We start from the raw sequence: 21952 nt of genomic DNA on the forward strand, positions 1-21952 counted from the left end.
TACTCCTCCCAGTTTAGTGTCATCTGCAAACTTGCTGAGAGTGCAGTTTATGCCATCCTCCAGATCATTAATGAAGATATAGAACAAAACAGGCCCCAGGACTGACCCTTGGGGTACTCTGCTTGATAACGGCTGCCAACTAGACATGGATCCATTGATCACTACCCGTTGAGCCCGACGATCTAGCCAGCTTTCTATCCACCTTATAGGCCATTCACCCAGTCCATACTTCTTTAACCTGCTGGCAAGAATACTGTGGGAGACCATATCAAAAGCTTGGCTAAAGTCAAGGAATAACACGTCTACTGCTTTCCCCTCATCCACAGAGCCACTTATAGCCTGTGCCCTCCTACTTCACAGCTTGCTCTCAGCTTTGTTGCCACGCTCCATCTGAGAACTACAAGTCCCAGAATGCATTGGTCCTGGACAAAAACAATGACCAGGTAGCAAGCCAAGGGCTTGTCCTTAAAGGGTCTACGCACTGTCACAATGATCTAAAGACTATAGTTCTTTGTTAGGTCTTGTCTACACTTGTGAAATTTACCAAACAATTCCAATCAGTCCACTTGCTCCAAGGGCAGAACCAGTGAGAGCTTTAATGTAGACAAGGCTTCTGCAGCTGGACCCATTTATAACTCTGTTTAGATCAGACTGGCTTTCAGCAGCTTTTGCTCCAAGATTTTAAAATGGATTGGACTAGAGGAGCCTGGGCTTTGTTGTGGTTCTCACTGGTCCAGCCACTGTGAACATCAATCTCCCCCCCCCCCCCCCCCCCCCCAGCCCCCCTGAACACGGCTTGCCGCCAAGAGTTTCAAAAGCGACTCATGATTCTGGGCACCTGGGTCAAGTGCCCAACTCAATACACTTTAAGGAGGCCTGAATTCCAGAAAGGGCCAAGCACACACCCTCTGAAACCAGGCCTCTGCAAGGGGGTCGCAAGAGCTGAATTGGAATCTATCCCTGGCAGCCATCCATTGCTTAGGGCATGAGCAAGGCTCCACCATCCTTCTCTTGTGCTGCTTTTTGCATTCTGTGTTGCTAAGTCTCGCACATTCCTGTGCTGATGTACATTGTCCCTGTCTGAGTTGGGCTTGATGGAAGTATTGCTTTGGTTGGCCCCTCTTGTGTACTCCTCCAGCTGCCCTTCATCACAAGGTGGACACCAAAAATCTTGGCCTACTGCCTAAGTGCAAGGGCTTTAAGATGCAGTTGGCTGGGTGAAGGTATTTTACCAAAGTGGGTTAACATTTCTAGGCTGTGTGGGTATCGTTGCAAACTAATTTCTGCTGTGCTTATCCTAGAAAAACTCCCACTGGTGTCAGTGGGTCTTAGGCTTGCTTAAGGACCTCAGAACTGGGCCTGGTATTAATCTACCCCCTATAAATCCACCTTTTAACAGCCAAATGCAGAATTCCATCTGCTGCAGCCTGCCCGCAGGAGCCCAGTGCCTGGCGGGTGCATTGCCTGTGGGGAAGTGCTTCTATAAGCCACAATAAATGTCTTGGCTAAACTGGAACTTGCAGCATATTCTCCACGAGGGCCCAGTTGCTCAGCTCCAGTGAGCTGCACCAAGCTGCTCCAGCCACACAATGACTCCTGTGACAATGAGAGAAACACCTTTCATGCCCCAAGAGAATCACTGCATTGAAATGGAGAGAGGAACCCCACTGACCCACTCCGTCCCTCCAGGGAAAACATTGCTCTCCACAGTGGGCAACTCTTCTCCAAAGAACCGGTTCAAAGTCAGCCGGGTGCTGTATATGAAAGGGGAGTGGGAATGTGCTTGAGCTGCTTCCAGGCAGGATGGGTTGATGTGCTTCCTGGGGGGATGGAGTGAAAGAGCAGGTTGGGGGAAGGAGGAGGAGGGGGGCCAGGCCACAGAACAATAAATCAAAGGCAAGAGGGCGATTGTGGAGCTGAAGGATCTTCTAAAAATGTCCCGTCCCCAGCTGGAGGCTGGGAGGAGCAGAGGAGAATCACTTGCAGTTGGAATCCTGCAGTGTCACTTCCTCATAGATCAGCTTCCTGAGTGCAGGGCCAGGGATTTAGCTCAGCCTGTGGCTTCAGCCATGCTGCGTGGATGTTGCAGCATGTTCCTGGGGGGCTGGAGTTAGGGGGTGCTGGGATTTTCTTTCAGGCCCATTCCTGCTTCAGACATTTTCCAGGAGCCTAAACAGTGCAGTCCAAAGCCAGCAACTGCATTCCGGGGGGCTCAGTGTACAGGCCTTTAAATATAAATGGCTGGATGCAGCTTAAGCCAGGGAGCCCAGAAAGAAAAGAACCCCCCATTCCCAACCTCTGTGCACCTCACTAGATCCCTGCAGTGTGTTCATTTCAAGAGTCCTGCGGAAAAGTAGCATGTGCTCATGTAATGAGTTACTATCACGATGCACAAAGGGGCTGCACTCAAGTGATACGGCATTTAATTCTAGCATTTCTTAGCGCGCCAGTGCCTGACTTTGCAACTTTAATGTTCTTGTAATGTCTGTTTTTTTGTATGCAGTGCAGCCTTTATAGTGCCATGGTACCAACCCGACTGGGGCTTATGGCACTAGGCATTATACAGATTATAAACCAAAAGGCAGCCCAATGTCCCAAGGAGCTCACAGTCTGAACACAGGATGAAATCCCCTAGCCCCACTGAAGTCAGCTGGCAGATGTCAGGAGGGCCAGGATCCCAGCCCGTGTTTGATGTTTTTGCAAGTCAGGGGCAGATTTAGGGCATTTTCTTCCTGAGGTGCTGAGCGCCTTGCAGAGCCCATTGATCTCAGCTGCACTAAGGGTACTCAGCATTTCTTTACAGCAACTACAGGCAGTTTGCAGCCCCCCAGCAATAATCCCAAGCAATTGTTGTATAAATCAGTGACAGCTTCCCCTCCCTGCAGAGCCTGCTCGGCTCTGTCCCAAACACAAAGGAAAGGAGCTTTGCAGCCTTATCTCTTTGGCATATCTCTGAGTGAGAGACTGGGAACAGCAGTTATCAACCAGCCACGTTAATCACTAGGTGAAGTCACTGGTAGCAGATTGGGCCCAGGCAAACAGGATGCTGCTGGAATTGCCCAGCCTTCATTATGCCCAGAGACTGGTATCTCCCGTCCTGCTGCAGGGCCTGTCTGGTGGTGATGGGAGGTACGCACCGAGCCATGCTCGTTACTGAAAGGATAATCCTAGCCATTGCAATCAATATGTTGAAAAGTTCCTGTGGGAGCAGATGGGAGGGGTTTGGGGAAGTGTAACGAACCCGGCCCAAAAGCACCATTGTCAAGTGGCAATCACAAACAGAGAACCCAGTGACTGGTCCCGTTGTGCAGCATGAGTGTGAGTGCTAGCAATGCTTGGGATCAGCTCAGTTCAGAGGCCAGAGACCAGTAAAAGAAAAGGAGACCAGGCCCTTCACCAAGTGAAGATGAGGATCCCGTACCTGTAAATACAACCCAAGAAAACAACTGGGAGACACCAGAGCTCTCTGCAAGGGGCTCTGATATTTTGCAGCCGTAGCTTGGAAACTTATTAATCAGGAAAGCAATGGAGCTGCTAGGAAGTGCTGGAGGCCATTAAACGTGTAGGGTGCACCCATCCTTATCTAATCATTTAATCCTGGATTCTCTGGGAGAGCAGGCTGGGGTAGATAGGCCATCTGCAAAGCCTGCCTCAGCACTCCACCACCCTGTGCTTGATCTCAGCTCACTCTGCAGCCAGGGGAGAGGAAGCCCCGTCAGACAGATTGCTGATTCCATTTTTCACATGGGAACAAAGGGGGCTGCTCTCCTTGGCAGTTTATAGCCTGTCTAGCCCAGTAACCCAACGGAGAGTGGCCAGCCCCAGCTGCTTCAGAAGAAGGTCCAAAGACTCCCTGGTGGTCAGTAATGAAATAACTGGCCCTTAGGTTCTTCCTAACCCTGGTCAGTTAGCGGTTGGTTGCTGTGTGCCCTGAAGAAGGCAGCTTTCAATTTCCTCATCTATATTTTTAGTCCCAGTGAATGTGACTGGGGTTGTTCTCATCCTCCATGTAAAAGCCCTGGGGCGCTTTTATTTTGTAAATCCTACTAGATTCTAAGCCTGGCTGAAAGCTTGTGGCATTGAGTTCCACAGGCGAACTATATGCTGCACAATACAATGTTTGACTGTCAGTTGTAAATGTGCTGCCTTTCATTTTCATCAGATGTGCCCTTGGCCCTGTGCTTGGAGAGAGGGTGATTCACGGCTCCCAGTCGACCCTTTGCTACATACCACTCATTGCAAAATCAGTGCATGGCAGGGCAAGGGGTCAGCAGCCTGGCCCCAACTTCTGGGGCTAACTGACTAGCCAAAGGGGTTTGCAGATGCAATCTGTAGTTTCCTCAACTGGAGTCCAAGCCACACAAATGGTTCATTGCTCTGAATATCTAGGAGAGAACATTCCCCAGAGGGCTCCGGCCTTTTAAAACAGGATCCGAGCAGAATATTTCCCACCACCAATAAATTATGCAGTTGGTCGTTTTCATTTCCCTTCTGGATTGATGCCCTCACAAACCATGGGGAAGTTAGAGGTGGAGAGGGCAAGGGGGGCGAGGGGATACAGGGAGTCTGAAGCTATTTCTAATCAAGGTGGTTGCAAAATGCTCTTCCCCGCCCCCACCTCACACAAAAGAATCAAGTTCATTTACAACCCATTGGTGTCAATTGTCTTAAAGGGGCCAATAGCTGAGCAGGGGCAATTCACAGCAGCCCAGGCCGGTGGCGGGGCGGGGGCAGGTCTCCCCTTGGCCTGCCTAGGAGCTCAGTCGGGTCCCTGCAGCATGGAGGGGCTTTGCCGTGGCCCGCTCGGCCTCGCCGCTGCCCGGCCCCTACCCTGAGCCTGCCAACATGCCGCGCGGGGGCGGACTCCTGCCCCCCATGGCGCCCTAGGGCTCCCAGATCCGTGCAGCGCCGAGCAGCCGGGCCCAGCATGTTCAGCCAGGAGGGGCTGCCCGCCCCCGCCTTCACCCTGGGGCCCGCGGGCCTGCAGGAGGCGAGCGGCCCGTTCGGCAAAGGCAGCTACAGCATCGCCCCCCCGCCGCCCTTCTTCCCCTTCCCGGCGGTGAAAGCGGAGTACGAGCCCCCCGAGCTGCCGGCGGGGGAGCCCGGCCAGGGCAAGACCTGGTGCCCTTTCCAGGGCCCGGAGCCCGGCCCTCAGCCGGGCATGGCCGGGGGGGCCCAGGCCCCCCAGCTCCTGGAGAGCGGGCAGGCCCCGAAGGAAGAGCCCGGCCAGGAGAGGGGGCGCAGAGAAGGGTCCCCGGAAGCCAAATGCGCCCTTCTGCCCGCGGGCGCCTACTACGCCCAGCCCTGGAACAGCCCTTTCTGGCCCGCCCTGGCTGGGCACAGCGCGGCGGCGGCCCGCGGGCCCCTGCCCGGCCAGACCTTCCCCGGGGCCGGGCTGTGCCCCGGGGCCCGTCACATCTACCCCAGCGACCCGCACCAGCCCCCCAGCGGCCTCTCCAGCCTGGGCAGCAGCGGCAGCTCCAGCGGGGCGGCGAGCGAGGGAGGCCACTCCAGCGAGAGCGGGGACGAGGTAAGGACCGCAGCCCCGTCTCTGCTCCGCCCCGCGCGGGGAGCGCCCCTCGGGGCTCCCCCGCTCCCCGAGCCGGGGGCTGGCCCGGGATCGCTCCCCGCCCCGCTTTCCGTTTGCATTTCCTCAAGGGATCCCCAATTCTCCGGCTCATGCTAAGGGGGAGGGGAGCGCCCACATCTTCCTCTGATGCTTTTGGGGGTGACCTTGTCCGGCACAGTCCCTGACAGCCCGGCTGCTCTGCAGCTGCACATCTCCCCTGCCGCAGCCTCCTCGGAGAGCAGCTTCCTAGCGGGGTGGCTGGGAAGGGCAGGGCAGGTTCCTCCAAAGGGCCAGACAGGGTGTGGCTGAGGGCTTGTGTTCCCCGGAGGTGGGGCCCACAAACCAGGTGCCTTTGAAATACAGTGGGCCAGATCCCTGCCTGTTGTGTAAATCAGAGCCCCACTGAGTTGCACCTGTTAAAGATCCGACGTTGTGTGTTGTGTGTAGACATATAGATCTGCTTTTAAAAAGCCCCCGGGTGTTTTCTCATGCTGCATATTATTTTATGCAGACTCAGCTGCAGTTTGACTTTCCCCCAGAATGAAGTGACCGTTGCTCTGTAATGCCAGGGTAGAGATTTAAACTTCTCTTTATGTCTCACTCCCAATAATCATCATTCAGGTGTCCCCACCTATAAAATGGGGAGCAAGAGCCAAGCTCCTGTGGGAAGCGTTTTGAGATCTGATGAGAAGTGCTCTGTAAGAGCTGGGAGTTAGTATGGAGGGAGGGATGGTGTGAGCCAGCAGGTGTACAGAATTGTTTGACTGGGGGATTTAAAGACCAGCTGAGAGGCCCAGGCCCAGGGACAACACAGAAAAAGGAAGGAGGGCAGATCCCATGGGATGAAAGCTCTTTGCATTGCAAGGGGGTTAAGTCACAACACTGTTACGACTTTGTAGTGTAAATGAGGGTTTAGCTACATTCTCAAATCATGCTGGAGCTTCCATACCTCTACCTAGCCCAGCGGTACTGAAGCTCCATCCATTGCTGCACATCACCAGTCTCTCTTGGCTTTTCTCTGTATTTTCCTTTCCATTTTTTATTCTTATTTTCCCATCTCCGCTTCTCCAGGAGCTCCTGGTTGTCAGTGCCCCCACCCTCTCCCCCCAGGGGACCATTAGGATAACCTGGTCTGATCTCCTGCATAACTCATCCTGGGATGTCTGCAGGGAAGAGGTTACAGCAGTGGGCACCAAGGAGAGCAGGCCTACCAGGCCCACCCAGACATGTGCCCAGCAGGGCTTGAGTCTAACCCCTTTAACCTAGCTAGCCTCGTGGTTCTGACCGCCTGCCCTCTTCCTTCCACTCTCCACCAGAGACCCAACCTTCCCTCTCCCCTCAGCTCAGCCTGCTGAGGGCTTTGATGACTTTGTGTCTTCTCTGGGGCACCACCAGCGTGACCACAGCAGGTGGTTAAAAGTGGCCTATGATGCTTAACAGTTGGGTCATTGCATGCTGGGCTAGCTGGATGTTCTTCAGAGCTGCTGCTGTTCATGGCAAGGTGCAGCATATTACGGTGATGGGCTCACATGGTGGAAGGATGCCAAGGCTGTGAAGCATATGAGTGAGTTCGCTACCCACCTTTGTCACTCTCCATCCTGCCCAGGTTCAGGAAGGAGGTTGAGTTTCTGCTTATGCAACAGTGGAGCACAGTGGAGCTGTGCAGCAGCTGGGACCCCAATTATGTCCCATTGGCGGTGGGGAATGAGTTTTGCTCTCCACCACGGTTTACTGCATTGTGCACATTTCCAGCAGGGGCATCCCCAGTTTGGAGAGGTTTCTCTTAGTGTGACTAAGCTGAGCGGCCCAGCTGCCCTAGTGCTGGGCTCTTTGGGATCCAGAGACCAGCACCACACACTTTCTTCCCATGCTTTCAGGGGGATCTCCGGTTCTTACTGCCATGTTTGTCCCTCATGTCCACCAGGCACTGGCACCGGCACCAGCACGAGCAACGGCTTTACCTTGGTCTCCCTCTGCTGGATGTTGCAGAACAAAAATATTTGTCTCTGTATGATCCTCAGTGTGATAGCTCAGTTTTCTCTGGGGACAACATATGCTTCTGTTATGTCTGTGCACTCAGCTCTTCTGTGCATGCAGCCCCTCGGATGCTGATGCTGCCTGCTTTAAATTTTTTCATCAGCTTGACGATTATTATCATTTATTTTAAATGGAATTTTAAAAATCCAGATATTTAGATTGTGCAGGCCAGCTCCCTCCAGATTATAATAATTTAAAAATTGGTCAAATTCCTAACTCACAGGTAGATTAAGCTAAATTAGTTTAAGCCAGAATTAAGCATGTGAATAGACTTAAACGTGTCTATGCTGCTGTTTGCACCACTTTAACTAAATCAGTCAATAAACCTGCTTTGAGTGGAAACTGGAGCAAACTGGTGTGTGTGGAGAAGCCCTGCCATGCCTTGGCAGATCCTCCAGAACAGCCAGGAAAATCAGAATTGACACTCCTGACATTTCTAAGAGGAAAAACAAGGAAGTATGTAATAAACTCAAGGAAAAACTTTTCTGGACTCTTTATGATGGACACAAATTTTAAAGGGCACAGCCCTGGGTTTGGTTTGGTTTTTTGTTAACTGCTAATAGTGTCAGCACCTCACTGGGCCATCAGTTGGCGGGAGTGACTGTTTGCCAAAACCACCCACTGCTCAGAAAGGCTATGAAATAATTAAACCTGTTTCATAAACTGTCCCACAACAGTACCAGGCAGGGAGAAGGGCGGCTCTGAAAACCTGTGAGCAGAAATGTGTATGTGTGTGTGGATGGCAGCTTTCTGCACAAACCTAGGGTGCTCCAAGTTTCCTCTTCTCCTGCCCTGGAGTTTGTGTTGAGACTTACAGCTGGGGGGAGTAACAAGCCATCCTTCAGCTTGCTTAGCTTTTTATACCCCTCTGCACAGGTGGCAATGATGAGGCAGGGTGCAGAAAACTCTGGGTGCTGGGTTGGTTGCAGCCCATTTCTCTTCCAGTGTGAACTCCTAGTGGCCTAGATGAGTTGTGCCCTTGTGTTTTGTTTTTAAAAGGAGGTTTGATCCTTTTTTGCTTTGTTGGGCAGTTGGGCCCAGATCTTCAAAGCTATTCAGGCTCCTGAATACCCCTAGAACTAGGAACCGGAAAACCACTGATGATCTAAGCCTTCTTGTTCGCATTGAGAGGAAGTTGACAGCTGACAGTCGCTGAATCCAGACCAGCTGGCCACTGTCCCTTAGCTGGTGAGATGGTCTCAAACATAACACATGCTGGCACCTGCTGCTTGGAGCCCCTCTGCAGGAGCAGGTCTTAGGCCATGGCTACACTGGCGCTTTACAGCGCTGCAACTTTCTCACTCAGGGGTGTAGAAAAACACATCCGTGAGCGCTGCAAGATACAGCGCTGTAAAGCATCAGTGTAAACAGTGCCGCAGTGCTGGGAGCGTGGCTCTGCAGTGCTGCAAGCTAAACCCCATGAGGATGTGGAGTCTCTCCCAGTGCTGGCGCTGAGACTACACTCGAAACTTCAAAGCGCAGCGCTTCCGCAGCAGCGCTTTGAAGTTTCGAGTGTAGCCATACCCTCAGACTTGAAGCACAGATCAGTGTGTTCTCGCTGCTGGCTTCCTTGGGGAAGAGAAGACCCACCAGCCAGGTACTTCCCAACTGTCACGGAAGGGAAGGGAAGGGAAGGGAACGAAACGTATGTGGCCGATATACATGGGCATCACTCAGTGGACGCTTGCCTACAGGAGATGGGGATCTGACCTGGCCAGTTAGTGTCAGCGATGCCAAGTGAGTTCATCTTCCCAGTTCATTAGAAATGTTACTGTGAACTTACTTTATACAGAGAGGCCAAAATGTTTAGGCCCACAAAATCCGAAAGGTGGGATTTTCAACAGCATGGGAGTGACATAGGAGCATGAGTCCTATTGACTCCACGCTGCAAACCTGAGGGGGAGGGTAGCCTGGTCAAAGCGTAGTGGCTTTCTTGAGTTGTGGAAGTGCAGTGTGCTGGCAGGCAGTGCTGGCTGCTATTTGCAGTTGTGTGGAGGTGCAGTGTCCCGGTAGGCAGTGCTGGCTGCTATTTGCAGTTGTGTGGGGGAGTTTGTGGTGGTCTCACCAGGAGGCTGAGTGAGGCCCTGGATTCTCTTTTTACAGCCTGGCTGAGAGTTTCAAGGCTGAAACTTCATAGTAGAAAAGAAAAACTCCATGTAAAATTTGCAATTCTACTAACAATTAGGAAACTCATTAAACAAGAACAAACCAACCACTTGAGCCGTTTAAGACCCTAAATTAAGAAGGGAGTAAAGAACTAGCAAGACAGTATGAGAGAGGCAACAGCTGTACATGAGAAATCTGATTTAAATTAAAAAAACCAAACATTTTGTGTTGGTTTTTTATCATGATTTTTACCCACCCTCTCTTGGGCAGGGCAAGACTCTCCGCTGACCCTTTGGAAAAAGGCAATGGTCCTGTCCTGCCTCCCTGCAGGGCAGGTCATGCTCTTGTGCAGCGAGCACTCAAGTACTGTGGTGACTAGGGCCATCTCTGGGCTTGAGTAGAATTTCTCATCCCTGCCATAAATTGACCCAGAAATGTATCCTGGCTGGGGGGATGTGAGGGAGGGATATTGCAGGGCATCAACACGCCAGCCGTAGTGCTTTCATTTTAAAAAGTTACTGACCTTTGCAAGCTTCCCTTACCAGCTCAGCTAATACCTCTCAGCGCTGACCTGTATCACCCCGCCCTGCGCCCCCCCCTTCCCCCCTACTGTTCCAGCCCTGAGTCTCACCAGCCAGACATCACCCTGGTGGGTGGGAGGTTGGGGCTGAGCTGTTTCCTGCTGCAGCGGGCAGCCGGGCCAGGGGTGTCTGAGGGACAGTGTAGGCAGACAAGCCAGAAAGCAGCTTGAGGGAAAAGCCCGTTTCTGGGATCCCAGCAGAGCTCTTGGTTCAGTGTCAGGTGAAAGTGATTCCTTCTGGGATTGTTTGCCATCCTCCCGCTGCAGGATGCTGGCTTGTCCCTGCAAATGATCACCGAGCCTGTTCACACTCCTCTCTCCTGCCGTGAAAGCCATGGTGGAGCCTGATTGCAGCGGTAGACCTGGGATCCATCTCTCTGGGGCCTGGATTTGCGTCCATCCCTGAAGCACCTGAGTGAATCCACCTCTCTCCTTGCAAGCCCCCCACGAGCTCCTTTATTCCCTCTCAGAAACATTTTTTGTTTCTTTTACCAGGACACCACTCCCACCTCGGAGGAGCTGGAGCAGTTTGCCAAAGACCTCAAGCACAAGCGCATCACCCTGGGGTTCACCCAGGCTGACGTGGGGATGGCTCTGGGGACTCTGTATGGTGAGTATTACACTTCCCCCCCCCCCCCCGGCCATCTGGTGCCTCTGGGGGTGTCTCTTGGTGCAGAAGGTGAGAGATGGGGTGGGGGGAGGGCCAGCCCCTGGATCCCCACTGGTGGTGTGTAGCTTTTTTCCCAGTTGGATGTTCGAAGCAGTTGGAAGGGTTTTTGAGGCTCGTTGCAGGGAGCCTGTGTGAACACCATGGGGTTTCCAGGGGGCGCCCCAACATGATGCTGCCCCTGCTGCTGCCTTGAGGGAGGGGCTCACAACAAGAGATGGGGATCCTGGGGAGAAAGCAAAATTCTGTGGGGTAGAGTGGACTCCTAGATCCAGCTGTGTGTGTGTGTGGGGGGGGACTCAAGCACGCCCAGTGCCCCATGAGCCCTCACTTATGAGAAGAGACAGAAGACGCTCTTCCTCCCCCCAGATAGCAGGTGAAGGGAGCAGACAACCATGGGGTGTGCAATGTTGGGGGGAGGGTGTCTCCCATGCGTGGATGCAGCCCCCAGAGTTGTGAATGTCATGGGAGGTTTCTTTCCTCTCTGGCTGGTGCACTGGGGGTATAGGATAAGGAGTCTGGCAGCCCCAGGCCTGCAGCGAACAGTGCTGCTCTCTCCCTCCCAGGGAAGATGTTTAGCCAGACGACAATCTGCCGCTTCGAAGCCCTCCAGCTGAGCTTCAAGAACATGTGCAAGCTGAAGCCGCTGCTGCAGCGCTGGCTCAACGAGGTAGAGAACAGCGACAGCCTGCAAGAGGTAAGTGGGGATGGGGCGGGCCAGATCGGCTCAGACCAGGGCTTGGCTCAGCCCAATGGCCAGGACTAGCTGCTTCTGAGCAAGGTGCACGTGACTCCTTAATGGGCAGCTATTGAAGTAACCTAGTCACTGGGCAAGTTCCTTCCTGACCCCCATCAGTCAGAGCTTGATCCATGTCAGGAGGGCTTGTATCCCTTCTGAACGTGTTTTGTCCTTTCTGCTGTGACTGTGGAGAATGAGAACATCCGAGGCCTCTCGAGAATCCTGCTCAGCCCTTGGCTTTGCTGATACCTTGGGGCAGTGAGTTCGATCAGGTTAGTTATGCTCTGTGTGTGTGTGTGGGGAGGGAGGGAACAGTATTTCGTCTTACTGATTTTAAATGTGCTGTCTTTCAGTTGCATTGACTCTCCCCTTGTTCGTGTGTTATGAGGGAGGGTGGATAGAAATGCTTGATCTACCTTCTCTTTTCCTTTCGTTATTCTGCTTCCCCCCGTCACGTCTCCTCTTGCTAGCTGCCTTTCTAAAACAATGTCCAAGGATGAGATTCTCACCTCTGACCAGCTCCTCTCCTGCAGGTACAAGGTCAGGGCTGTGTAAAGGGATTCTAAACGCACTGGTTTTAGCTGGGAGATGATTCCTCTGACACAGGCATTGTTGGAGACCCTGGACTCTGTTGCAAGCCCTGGTGTAGGAGTGGGTACCAGGGGCAAGGCTGTGTGAGATTCTGGGCAGCTGCCAGGATAGCAGCTGATTGCAAGGAGAGATTGCAGAGTTTTTTTACAGCTCAGTCACTTTGTTCTTGCGTCAAATTTCTTGGGTGATGTCGCCGAGGCATCCTGATATTTTGCTCTCTATCAGTTTGTTCCAGCAGCTCCTCTTTCAACACCTTGGTCCTTGACCTGAGACAGCAGCTCAGGGTCGGGATCTCCTTGACATCCTCTGAGGCAAAGAAATTGTAACTTCTCTGCAACTGTCTTCTCTTAATTGCTTCCTTTACTTCCTGGTTATTCCAACAGACCCATGGATTCTGTGGATTCTCTTGCAGATGTCTTGCTCTGATGTGCCTGGAGAATGGCTCCTCAAATTCCACTTTATCTCTTCTTCACCCCATCCAGTGTGGAAGGGCCTAGTGTTAGGGTATTGGTAGGGCTGCAGATTTGTCACAGCATTTTTTTTTTTTTTTATCCAATCAGTGAGCAGTCCTGGTAAATTTAGTTAGTCACGGCTTCAGGAGGCAGTGGTTGTAAAGCCACTTGAAGTGGGAGGGTGTGACATGGCGGGAGAGGTTAGGTCCTGCCCCTGGGGGTGGGAGGCCTGGTGAAGAGGAGGGGGGTGTTGCAGAGCAAGCCCACCCAGCACTGATCTCACAATGGCAGCTCCCATCCAGTGGGGCTGGCCTGGCTCCTTGCTCTGGCCTGTGGATGTGGCCCTCTCCCCGTGACACCCAGCCTTGCCCCCTTCTTGGCCATGGCACCGCCAGATCATCTGCCCTGAGCTGTGGTGGTAAAAATGGCTGGCCCCTGGCCTGGGTGGTCCCCTCAGCCTATGAAATCTCAGATGCAAAGAAAGCCATGGAAAAATCATGGTATCAGTGGCACTTTTACTTCCGTGACAAACCTGCAGCCCTAGCCATTGGCTATCAACAGACCAGTGAGCTGGCCTGTTGCCCAACGATCTGCGTCTGCACCAGTGTAAGGAGGCCTTAAGATGACTTCTTTTATTAGGGAAGGGAAGCTCAGTGTTTTGAGCATTGGCCTGCTAAACCCAGGGTTGTGAGTTCAGTCCTTGAGGGGGCCACTTAAGGATCTGGGGCAAAGATCAGTATTTGGTCCTGCTAGTGAAGGCAGGGGGCTGGACTCGAGGACCTTCCAAGGTCCCTTCCAGTTCTAGGAGATAGGTGTATCTCCAATTATTATTAAGCCAGCAAGTGGCCTAGATAGGGAGACAGCTGCAGGGATTTTCTGAAGCAGTGTGTGACTTGCTGGTGAGTGCCTGTAGAGTGAAACCTGTGGAGAAGAAACAGGCCCCTGCCTAAGACCCCTGATTGGGGAAAGGACAACTGATGTGCTGTATCTGTTTCAGGGGAGGGATAACTCAGTGGTTTGAGCACTGGCCTGCTAAACCCAGGGTTGTGAGTTCAATCCCTGAGGGGGCCATTTAGGGAACTGGGGTTAAAAAAAGAGTCTGGGATTTTGCCCTGCTTTGAGCAGAGGGTTGGACTGGATGATCTCCTGAGGTCCCTTCCAACTATGAGATTCTATGATTTTAGCAGGGAAGGTTCCTTTTGGGAAGGGAGCAGGATAAGTGGGAACTTCCAGTGTCTAGCGACAGCTAATAACCCTTGCAGCTGGAATCTCTCCATCACTGTCCCAACCACAACCTGCCCGTGCTCCCAGGCCCTGCTTGTTGGCCTGGCTTCAGAGAGACCTTTGCCATTTGCATTACCGGAGTAGCAGTATCTTGCATTGGGCCACTCCAATAGTGGGGCAGATGTACTTGTAAATAAACAATTAGCCGATTGACCAAACTATCATGTGATGGAGAGTGTCCAACCACGTGATGGTAGAAGAGTGGGAAGAATTTATGATCATTGTTTGATGGGAAAATATAGTAAGATTCCCAACAAATATAATTTGCAACAGTTTCTTCAACGGGCTTTGATCCTGGAGCAGCCAGACATCACAATAGCCTCCAACAAGGCAATTGTGGTAGTTTTCTGCTGTCGTGGGTGGATCAGGAGAGAGGCTCCCATGTTCTTAAATGTTATAGCCATAGTCAGTGAAATGAGACTGGTTGGATTCCCATGGCATGAGGGCCTGGGGCTGAATCCGAGAGTATAGTGCATATCTGGGGAAAACAACTCTTTGTTGAGCAGTCGCACTCTTCAGCTTGTTGCCTAGGAAGAGTTTGTACTGACAGCTATTTGTGGGGCTCCGATGTAACTGCTCAGCTGACATGGGGTATAAATACAGGGAAACCTTCTTGCAGGCAAACGGGTTTTTTCACGCACACGTTTCACTGACTGCAAAAGTTCTTTACTGAAGGAGGTGGGTACCTGGCAGAAGGTCCCTGCCCCTGGAGCCTCTCCCACACTCTGCAGTTGCCAGGGACACAGTGAGGTTGGCAGGATGGGTCAGACTATTGGAAGATCTTGGGTGAAATCCAGTTGCTGAGAACTCCCAGCACACTTTTGCGGCTGTTACTACATATGCTAATATGATTGGGGCAGCAGTTTGTGAGTCAAAGGGAGTTCAACCCCCCAAACACTGTGGGAAAATATTTAAAAGGATTTCATTAAAATAGTTCTATTAACATTAAGGTTTTATACTTTTAAAAATAGATACAAACCCAATCAACTGGTGTACATTTATACACACTTTATAAAGGGCTAATAAGTGATTTAAGCACGCTACAGATATGAATACTATATGTTGTAGGTGGTTATATAAATGGACCTGGTTGAAAACCGCATTTCCGCCCCCTGTAAAGATAGAATGAAAAATTAATTTCTGAAACTAAATACAATTTTCAATTCAAACTGAAATGTTTGTTTCTGAAAACCTGCCAAATTTTCAAAATGTCAGATTCTGAGGGGCTGGCTCTCCACTTTTTTGCTGCAGGACTTGATAGAATTGATATTACAGGTTTTCCTTCACTTTCTCCTGTGTTTTGTTTGTTTGTTTTGTTTGTTTGTTTGTTTTTTTCTGTTCCTTTTTCCACTCTAACTTTTGAAAATGTCTCTGTCTTTGGAAAAGTTGCAAAGTAGGAAAAAGGAAGAGAGGAAAAAGTGGGGAACACCATCCATCCTATTGCATTCAATAGCAAAGAAAGAACATAGGAAAACTCCTGGTCTGAAATGGGAACTTTGTTTGAAAACTAAAATCAAAAGTTCAATTTGAAATGAAATAAAACATCTCATTTCATTTTGCAATTTCTCATCACATGGAAAATGTTTTCAACTATTTTTTTGCAAACCCCCCTCCTTCCGCTCCCCCCAGAAAGAAGGAAAAAATGGTTTTGATGACTCCCCTCCATTTATTTATTCATTAGTACCGAAAAACACTTTTGGTTGAAAACGTTGACCGGCTCTAGTTATGAGTTTTCAGAGGAAGACATTAGAAGTAATCATTACACTCTGACACTCGATTGACCTTTTTTACTAAGACATCTACTAGTCATTAACTTTTTAGAATCTATTCACATACACTACAGTATACAATTTAGTTTTTTTTTTTTGAATGTACACATTCCCTGAAAATGTTTGCAACCCTCAGAGTGTGTGAAACTGATTAATTATCTGAGCTGCATAAAATACCCAAAAATAAACTCTGTAAGCAATTTGGGGTGGGGACTGTCTTCATTAGTGCAAATGGTAGGCACTCGGAAATCATGGGACTATCTTAAAATTTACAAGACTTTTAAAATAACACCTTTAGAGTCCTTTTTATTCACTTTCTGGCTTTTGAGCCTTTAGGGGGCTTCCTCCCTTATTTTTTGTCTTCAGCTAGGAGGGCTCGAAACTTCCTGAAAAGGAGCGTTGGAGGGGAAGGGAGAGCTGAGATTCAAGTGTATTCATGAAAACTCGAGATGCTGGGACTTAAACCCCGCTGGGGCGCAGGATCAAATCACCAGTGTTGGCGATACTCTAGTCTTTGTATAGGCAGGAAGGAATGTTCTAATCCCGTAAACAAGCAGCATGAATGGAGTAAAGGGCCTGATCCTGTGAGCCCTGCTGAGGCAAAGAAGTGTTCCAGGTGTGGCGGTCTTGCAGGATTGGGCCCCAAACTCGGCTAAGAGAGATTTGCGTGTCACTAATCTAGGATAACAGGAGATTCAGGGGATTTTTTAAAAATTTACTTTAACATGATTGTGTCCCATCAAGTTGATTTTTTTCTTTTTTGTTTTGTTTTTAACTGAGATGTGCCTGTATCTATTTTCCCCATCCATCATTGCTAAATCCCCCAAAGGCCTTGCCTCTTACCAGGGAACTCCCTCCTTGTGGCCATGACGGTGTGTGATGGGAGCAACCAAAATGGGGGGCAGAGGGGTGAAATGGGCAGCACCTTGGTTTTCGTTGCACCAGAATTGATGGATTATGATGGGCTTTTGCTATCGAGTTGGTTTCTGAGGATGTTTTCTCACTGTGCGAATGAACTAAACTAGTTTGGTCAAAAAGAAAAGTGGAGAAACGGAAATGTCATCACGTGCAACCATATGGCCCAGCAGCAGCATTTGAAGCCAAGCTCTTCCAGTTCCCCAACACAGATTTCTACCATTTGAATTAAAGAAGCATCTGTTAGCCATCAAATGCAGCAGCCACTCACGGGGATGTGACACCCACTCTGCCAGTAGGTTGCACCAGTATTTGCTAGGCATCAGTGGAAATCGGGAATCCTGAAGTTTAGTCCTGCAGTTTTGTGGTTAGAGTACGAGAAAAGGGTGGTGAGCTTCCTGGGTTCTATTCATGGCTTTAGGAGAGTTGATAAAGCAGTGATTGGAGAGCAGCTAGTCAACCGCATAGATCTGGTACATTCTTTCCGCAAGGCAGGGTGGCTGAGTCTTGGATCTGTTGTATTAAGGTACATCTACACAGCAAAAATAACCCAGCAACAGCAAGTCTCAGAGCTGGTTTTACACAGAGCCTCCTCCGCAGGTTTTAGAACCTGAGCTGGGACATCCACACTGCTATTTATTAGCATTGAAGAGTGATCCTGAGTCAGTAGACCCAGGCTCTGAGACTTGCTGCCGTGTTTTTTTGTTTTGTTTTTGGCAGTGTAGACGTATCTTTAAGGACCTGGTTTCTGTTCCCAGCTGTCCATGATGAGACTTCATGTTCCCTTAAATTTTGTAAAACAGGTGGAAAGATGCAGTTGTGTGGACTGTAGTGAAAACCACAAGAAATCAAAATGAATGAAGAAAAATGTTATGCCAAATCGGTGTCCCCCTTTACTTTGCTTTTTCTACGACTCTAAACATTGCCCTGTCCAGCCATTAAACAAACGCAGCATTCAGCCCAGTGAATGTTTGGGGAGGACTCACAGATCAGCTGGCATTTTCCCTCCAATCAGCCCTGCCTCTAGTAGCTTGGTAGGGGTGGTTTTCACTGATTTGCAGCACGTTGGATTGGCATCTCTCAGCCCTGGCCCTACTCTCTCCCAGCCAGGTATGTGTGCCCCAAGGACCTGGGAACACTGTGGCTCCCCAGGGACGACCTGTAACCAAGTGCCATGGTTTTTGCGGGTTTGTGTCTTTCTCTTGCTTTCCAGCTGTGCAATGCAGAGCAAGTGCTGGCCCAGGCCCGGAAGAGAAAGCGCAGGACCAGCATCGAGAACAACGTCAAGGGCACGCTAGAGAGCTTCTTTCGCAAGTGCGTGAAGCCGAGCCCCCAGCAGATCTCGCAGATTGCCGAGGATCTCAACCTGGACAAAGACGTAGGTTTAGTGGGCGCTCCCCAGCGGTGGGGAGAATGACACGTTACGAAGTCGGGTCCTTAGGAATGACTCTAATGCTTTCCCTTGTGGGGCACTTCTAAAGGCCAATTTAGGGCTGATGGAAATTTTTTCATTAAAACTATTTTTTAAGCAGAAAATTGGGTTTATGACTAAACCAAATTATTCACAAAACTAGTCTGTTTTCTACAGGTGGTGTTGATTTTTTTTGCTTCCTCCCCCCCCCCCCCCCAATCCAGCAATTTCATTTTGGAAATACTACCGTGGTGCCTCATGGGAGCTGTAGTTCAGTTGCCTCATGTCCCTGTTCTCTCTGACCCGGGTTTCCCAGCCAGACTACATCTCCCATGATGCACCATGGTTAGGGAGGCCCATGAGGCACCACCTCCCGCTTCAAGAGTGAATGCTGGGGTGCACAGTGGGTGATGTAGTCCAATCAGGGAGCCCAGCCTAAAGAGGAGAATGGGGGGCATCTGGCACCCCAGCTGCAATTCCCATTAGGTAGGCAGCTGACATTTTCTGGTATTAGAATTTCTGCCAAAAAATCTAAATTTTCAATGGAAAATTTTAGACTTTTCTTTGTTTTTATTTTTCACCTAAATTTTCCAGTGTCCCCACTCCCACTTTACTGTCCAGATCTAATCCAGACCTTTGCTCTGGAGGTGAACGTCTAGTGCAAGGGTGGCCACACTCCCACTCAGAGCGCTGTGTGATCTAGCACAAAGCAATACAGTAGTAGGAGCGTGTTAGCACCAACTGCCCCCCCACGCCACTCCCCTCCCCATGCTGGTCTGATTCATGGATGCAACGAGAGTGCATGTGGGCTCCTTTGGTAGCCAGATTGCTGCCAAATCAGGGGGGTCCCAGTAGGTGGGATTAGACCCCAGACTGCCTCAGTTAGTGGGTGCACCTGGTGAAGGAACGTTGCCCTGTTGCCTCATTCATGGTAGGGACCCTCTGGGTGCCATGGGCTCTGCAGAGGTCCGTCCCTCCGCCTGGCTGACCAAAGTGCCCCCAGCTGGTACTGCTGATCTGGGAGGATATGTAGGGCCTTGTGGGGGTGGAAAGAGGCAGAAAACATCCCACTGGAAAAGGAGCTTAAAGCAGCCAGGCAATTTGGGAGCTTCGTTCCTTGCTAGAGGTGGAGCTGAGGGGGGTTCCGCCCTCAAAGGAGAGGTTTTAACCAGCTGAGCTGATCCATCCCCCCATCTGTGCCTTCTCCCATCTCCGCCTAGGTTGTGCGAGTCTGGTTCTGCAACCGGCGTCAAAAGGGCAAGCGGCTGCTGCTGCCCTTCGGCGATGAGAACGAGGGAGCCATGTACGACATGAACCTGGCCCTGGCACACCCAGCCCTGCCCGCCGCAGTGAGCTCCCAAGCCTATGCCCCCGCCCCCCTGGCCTCACCCCCTCCCATCTACATGCCGGCTTTCCACAAGGGCGAGATCTTCCCTCAAGCTTTGCAGCCGGTGGTCTCCATGGGGAACAGTGGCAACTGAATCTGGGGGCTCCCTGGGAGCTGGATGGAGGTGGCTCCTTGGCGGTGCTGCTTGGCTGGTTCCTCAGAGAGAAAAGCGGCCCAGAGATCCTGCAGCTGCTCCCCAGATGCCTGACTCGGGGTGGGGGTGGGTGGAGGTGTTCACTGTATTTTTGTTTATTTGCTTTTTGATGTGAGGGGGAGGGGCAGCAAACCAGGCAGTGAGTCACCATCCTTCCCACTGATCTGAATCACTCCTGCTGCGAGGAGCCTGCTCCCCCATCCTCGAGTTGATCTACCTATCCTGCCCCTCCCCCCTGGGGGCAGGGCCTCGTCACTCATTTGCAAACGATGTTTTATCTATTGTTAGTTTGGAGAAGGAAAAAAAAAGAAACCCTTTTTAGCCATTTCTAGTTTTTAAATGATCCTGTCTCTGTCTCTGTTGTATGCAACCGGGCTGTGCGAGCCCTGGGGGCCATCACTCCCATGGCCTCTTAGTCCCAGGCAGCTGTAAATCTGGGAGTTTCCAAGGAGCTGAAGAGAGTTAGTGCCCATTGTGTGCCAGTGAGAGTTGGGCCCTTGCATCTCCTTGGCAAATGCCAGCCTGTGGCTCAGCCTTGCTCCCTGGGCCCATAGACACACCTTTAACGGTCCCAGCTCTGTCTCAATCAGTTGGCATTTTCCAAGGAGAATATGTTTCACTGAACAATGCCAGATGCATGTGTACTTTATGTGCCTTCCCTGCCTGCCTCTAGAGCGCAAATGCTTCAGCTGCCTTGTCTCCTACCAACCCTGCCCCTTCAGGAGCCCCAGCCTTGACAAGCTTCCATAGGGCACGGGAGGCTCTTCAGTTACCCTTGAGAAGCCCTGGTGGATGGGTTACCCTGCTGGAGACCTTCTCAGGCCTGTAACAGCTCAGGGCCCCCCGTGTTTCCAAACTGCTGGTGAGAGTAGCCTCCTCTGGCCCCGAAGGTCTCAACTCTGCACTTCAGGGCTTTGACTCTCTGCCTGGCAGCTTTTATTGTTGACTCCGTGCATACTGCTCGGAGAAGCGGTGTCATGGGTGGAAAGAGATAGAAGTGCTTCTCCTGGGCCTGGCTCTGTAAGGCTGTGATTCCACCCACACGTCAGCAGAGTGACCTACCGTGCACATCGGAGCCCCCCCAGTAGAACTGCAGCCTGGTAAGAGTGGCTCAGCGAGAAAACATTCCACATTGTAATAAAAACAAACCATTTTCGAGAGCCTCTTATTTTGTACCCAGCCCTGCACCTTTTGTAGAGCCGTACAGATCCTCCTTTCCATAGAGCGCTCTCGGAGTGCAGCGTGAATGTGTGCTGAGGTCGAATGGGCACGAGAAAGAGGGTGGGACTCTGTAAGCTCCACCCTCAACCAATCTCCACTCGCCTCAGATGGCAGAATGGAGCTCCCTGCTCAGACGATGGCACCGATGTTCTGGCTATGACCATGTATGTTCTCTGGGCTGGACAGGGTTCAAATATTCTGGTGGGCTCCTCCGCTTAGCTCTCCCTTGGGGTGCCCATGCCTGGCCGGGCAGCTTGGGCTTCATTGCCTCTTAGCTGGCAATAAATATAAGCAGTCAAGAACATAAGAATGGTCATACTGGGGCAGACCAACAGTCCATCTAGCCCAGTATCCTGGCTTCCGACACTGGCCAATTCCAGGTGCTTCACAGGGAATGAATAGAAAAGGGCAATTATCAAATGATCCATCCCACCATCCAGTCCCAACATCTGGCAGTCAAAACCTTCGGGACACTGGGAGCATGGGGTTGCATCTCTGACTTTCTTGGCTAATAGCCATTGATGGACCTATCCTCCAACTTATCTAGTTGTTTTTTTGAACCCTGTTATAGTCTTGGTCTTCACAACATCCCTCGGCAATGAGGTCCACAGGTTGACTGTGCATTGTGTGAAGAAATACTTCCTTTTGCTTGTTTTAAACCTGATGACCCCTGGTACTTGTGTTATGTGACTTCCTTGTTCACTTTCTCCACACCATGAATTTTATAGGCCTCTATCATATCCTCCCTTAGTCGTCTCTTTTCCGAGCTGAATAGTCCCAGTTTTATTAATCTCTCTTCATCGGGAAGCTGCTCCATATGGTGCTCAATCGTTGTTGCCCTTCTCTTTTCCATTTCTAACGTATCTTTTTTGTGATGGGGCAACCAGAACTCCTCACAGTATTCAAGGTGTGATTGTACCATGGATTTAGATAGAGGCAATATGATATTTACTGTCGACTTATCTAGCACTTTCCTAGTAATTCCCAACACTGTTTGCTTTTTGACGGCTGCTGCACATTGAGTGGATGTTTTCAGAGAACTATCCACAAAGACTCCCAAGATCTCTCTC

The 21952-nt window shown here is 50.9% G+C and overlaps 1 protein-coding gene across 1 annotated transcript; it reads left to right on the forward strand.

Moving 5' to 3' along the window:
- Positions 1-4927: 4927 nt before the first annotated feature.
- Positions 4928-20814, forward strand: LOC116824671 (POU domain, class 5, transcription factor 3-like). The gene is made up of 5 exons (XM_032780143.2): positions 4928-5530; positions 10788-10902; positions 11526-11656; positions 17923-18087; positions 19341-20814. Exons 1-5 carry the CDS (start codon positions 4928-4930, stop codon positions 19599-19601), a joined length of 1275 nt encoding a protein of 424 aa, XP_032636034.1. The 3' UTR covers positions 19602-20814.
- The last annotated feature ends 1138 nt before the right edge of the window (positions 20815-21952 follow it).

This window comes from Chelonoidis abingdonii, chromosome 24 (genome assembly GCF_003597395.2).
Source record: "Chelonoidis abingdonii isolate Lonesome George chromosome 24, CheloAbing_2.0, whole genome shotgun sequence".
Classification (NCBI taxonomy): Eukaryota; Metazoa; Chordata; order Testudines; family Testudinidae; genus Chelonoidis; species Chelonoidis abingdonii.

What these genes read in the sequence shown, in the direction of transcription:
- LOC116824671 (XM_032780143.2), top strand. Translation starts at nt 4,928, where the DNA reads ATGTTCAGCCAGGAGGGGCTGCCCGCCCCCGCCTTCACCCTGGGGCCC. An exon ending in CCAGCGAGAGCGGGGACGAG is followed by an intron (nt 5,531 to 10,787) that starts GTAAGGACCGCA and finishes TTCTTTTACCAG; the next exon opens with GACACCACTCCCACCTCGGA. An exon ending in GGCTCTGGGGACTCTGTATG is followed by an intron (nt 10,903 to 11,525) that starts GTGAGTATTACA and finishes TCTCCCTCCCAG; the next exon opens with GGAAGATGTTTAGCCAGACG.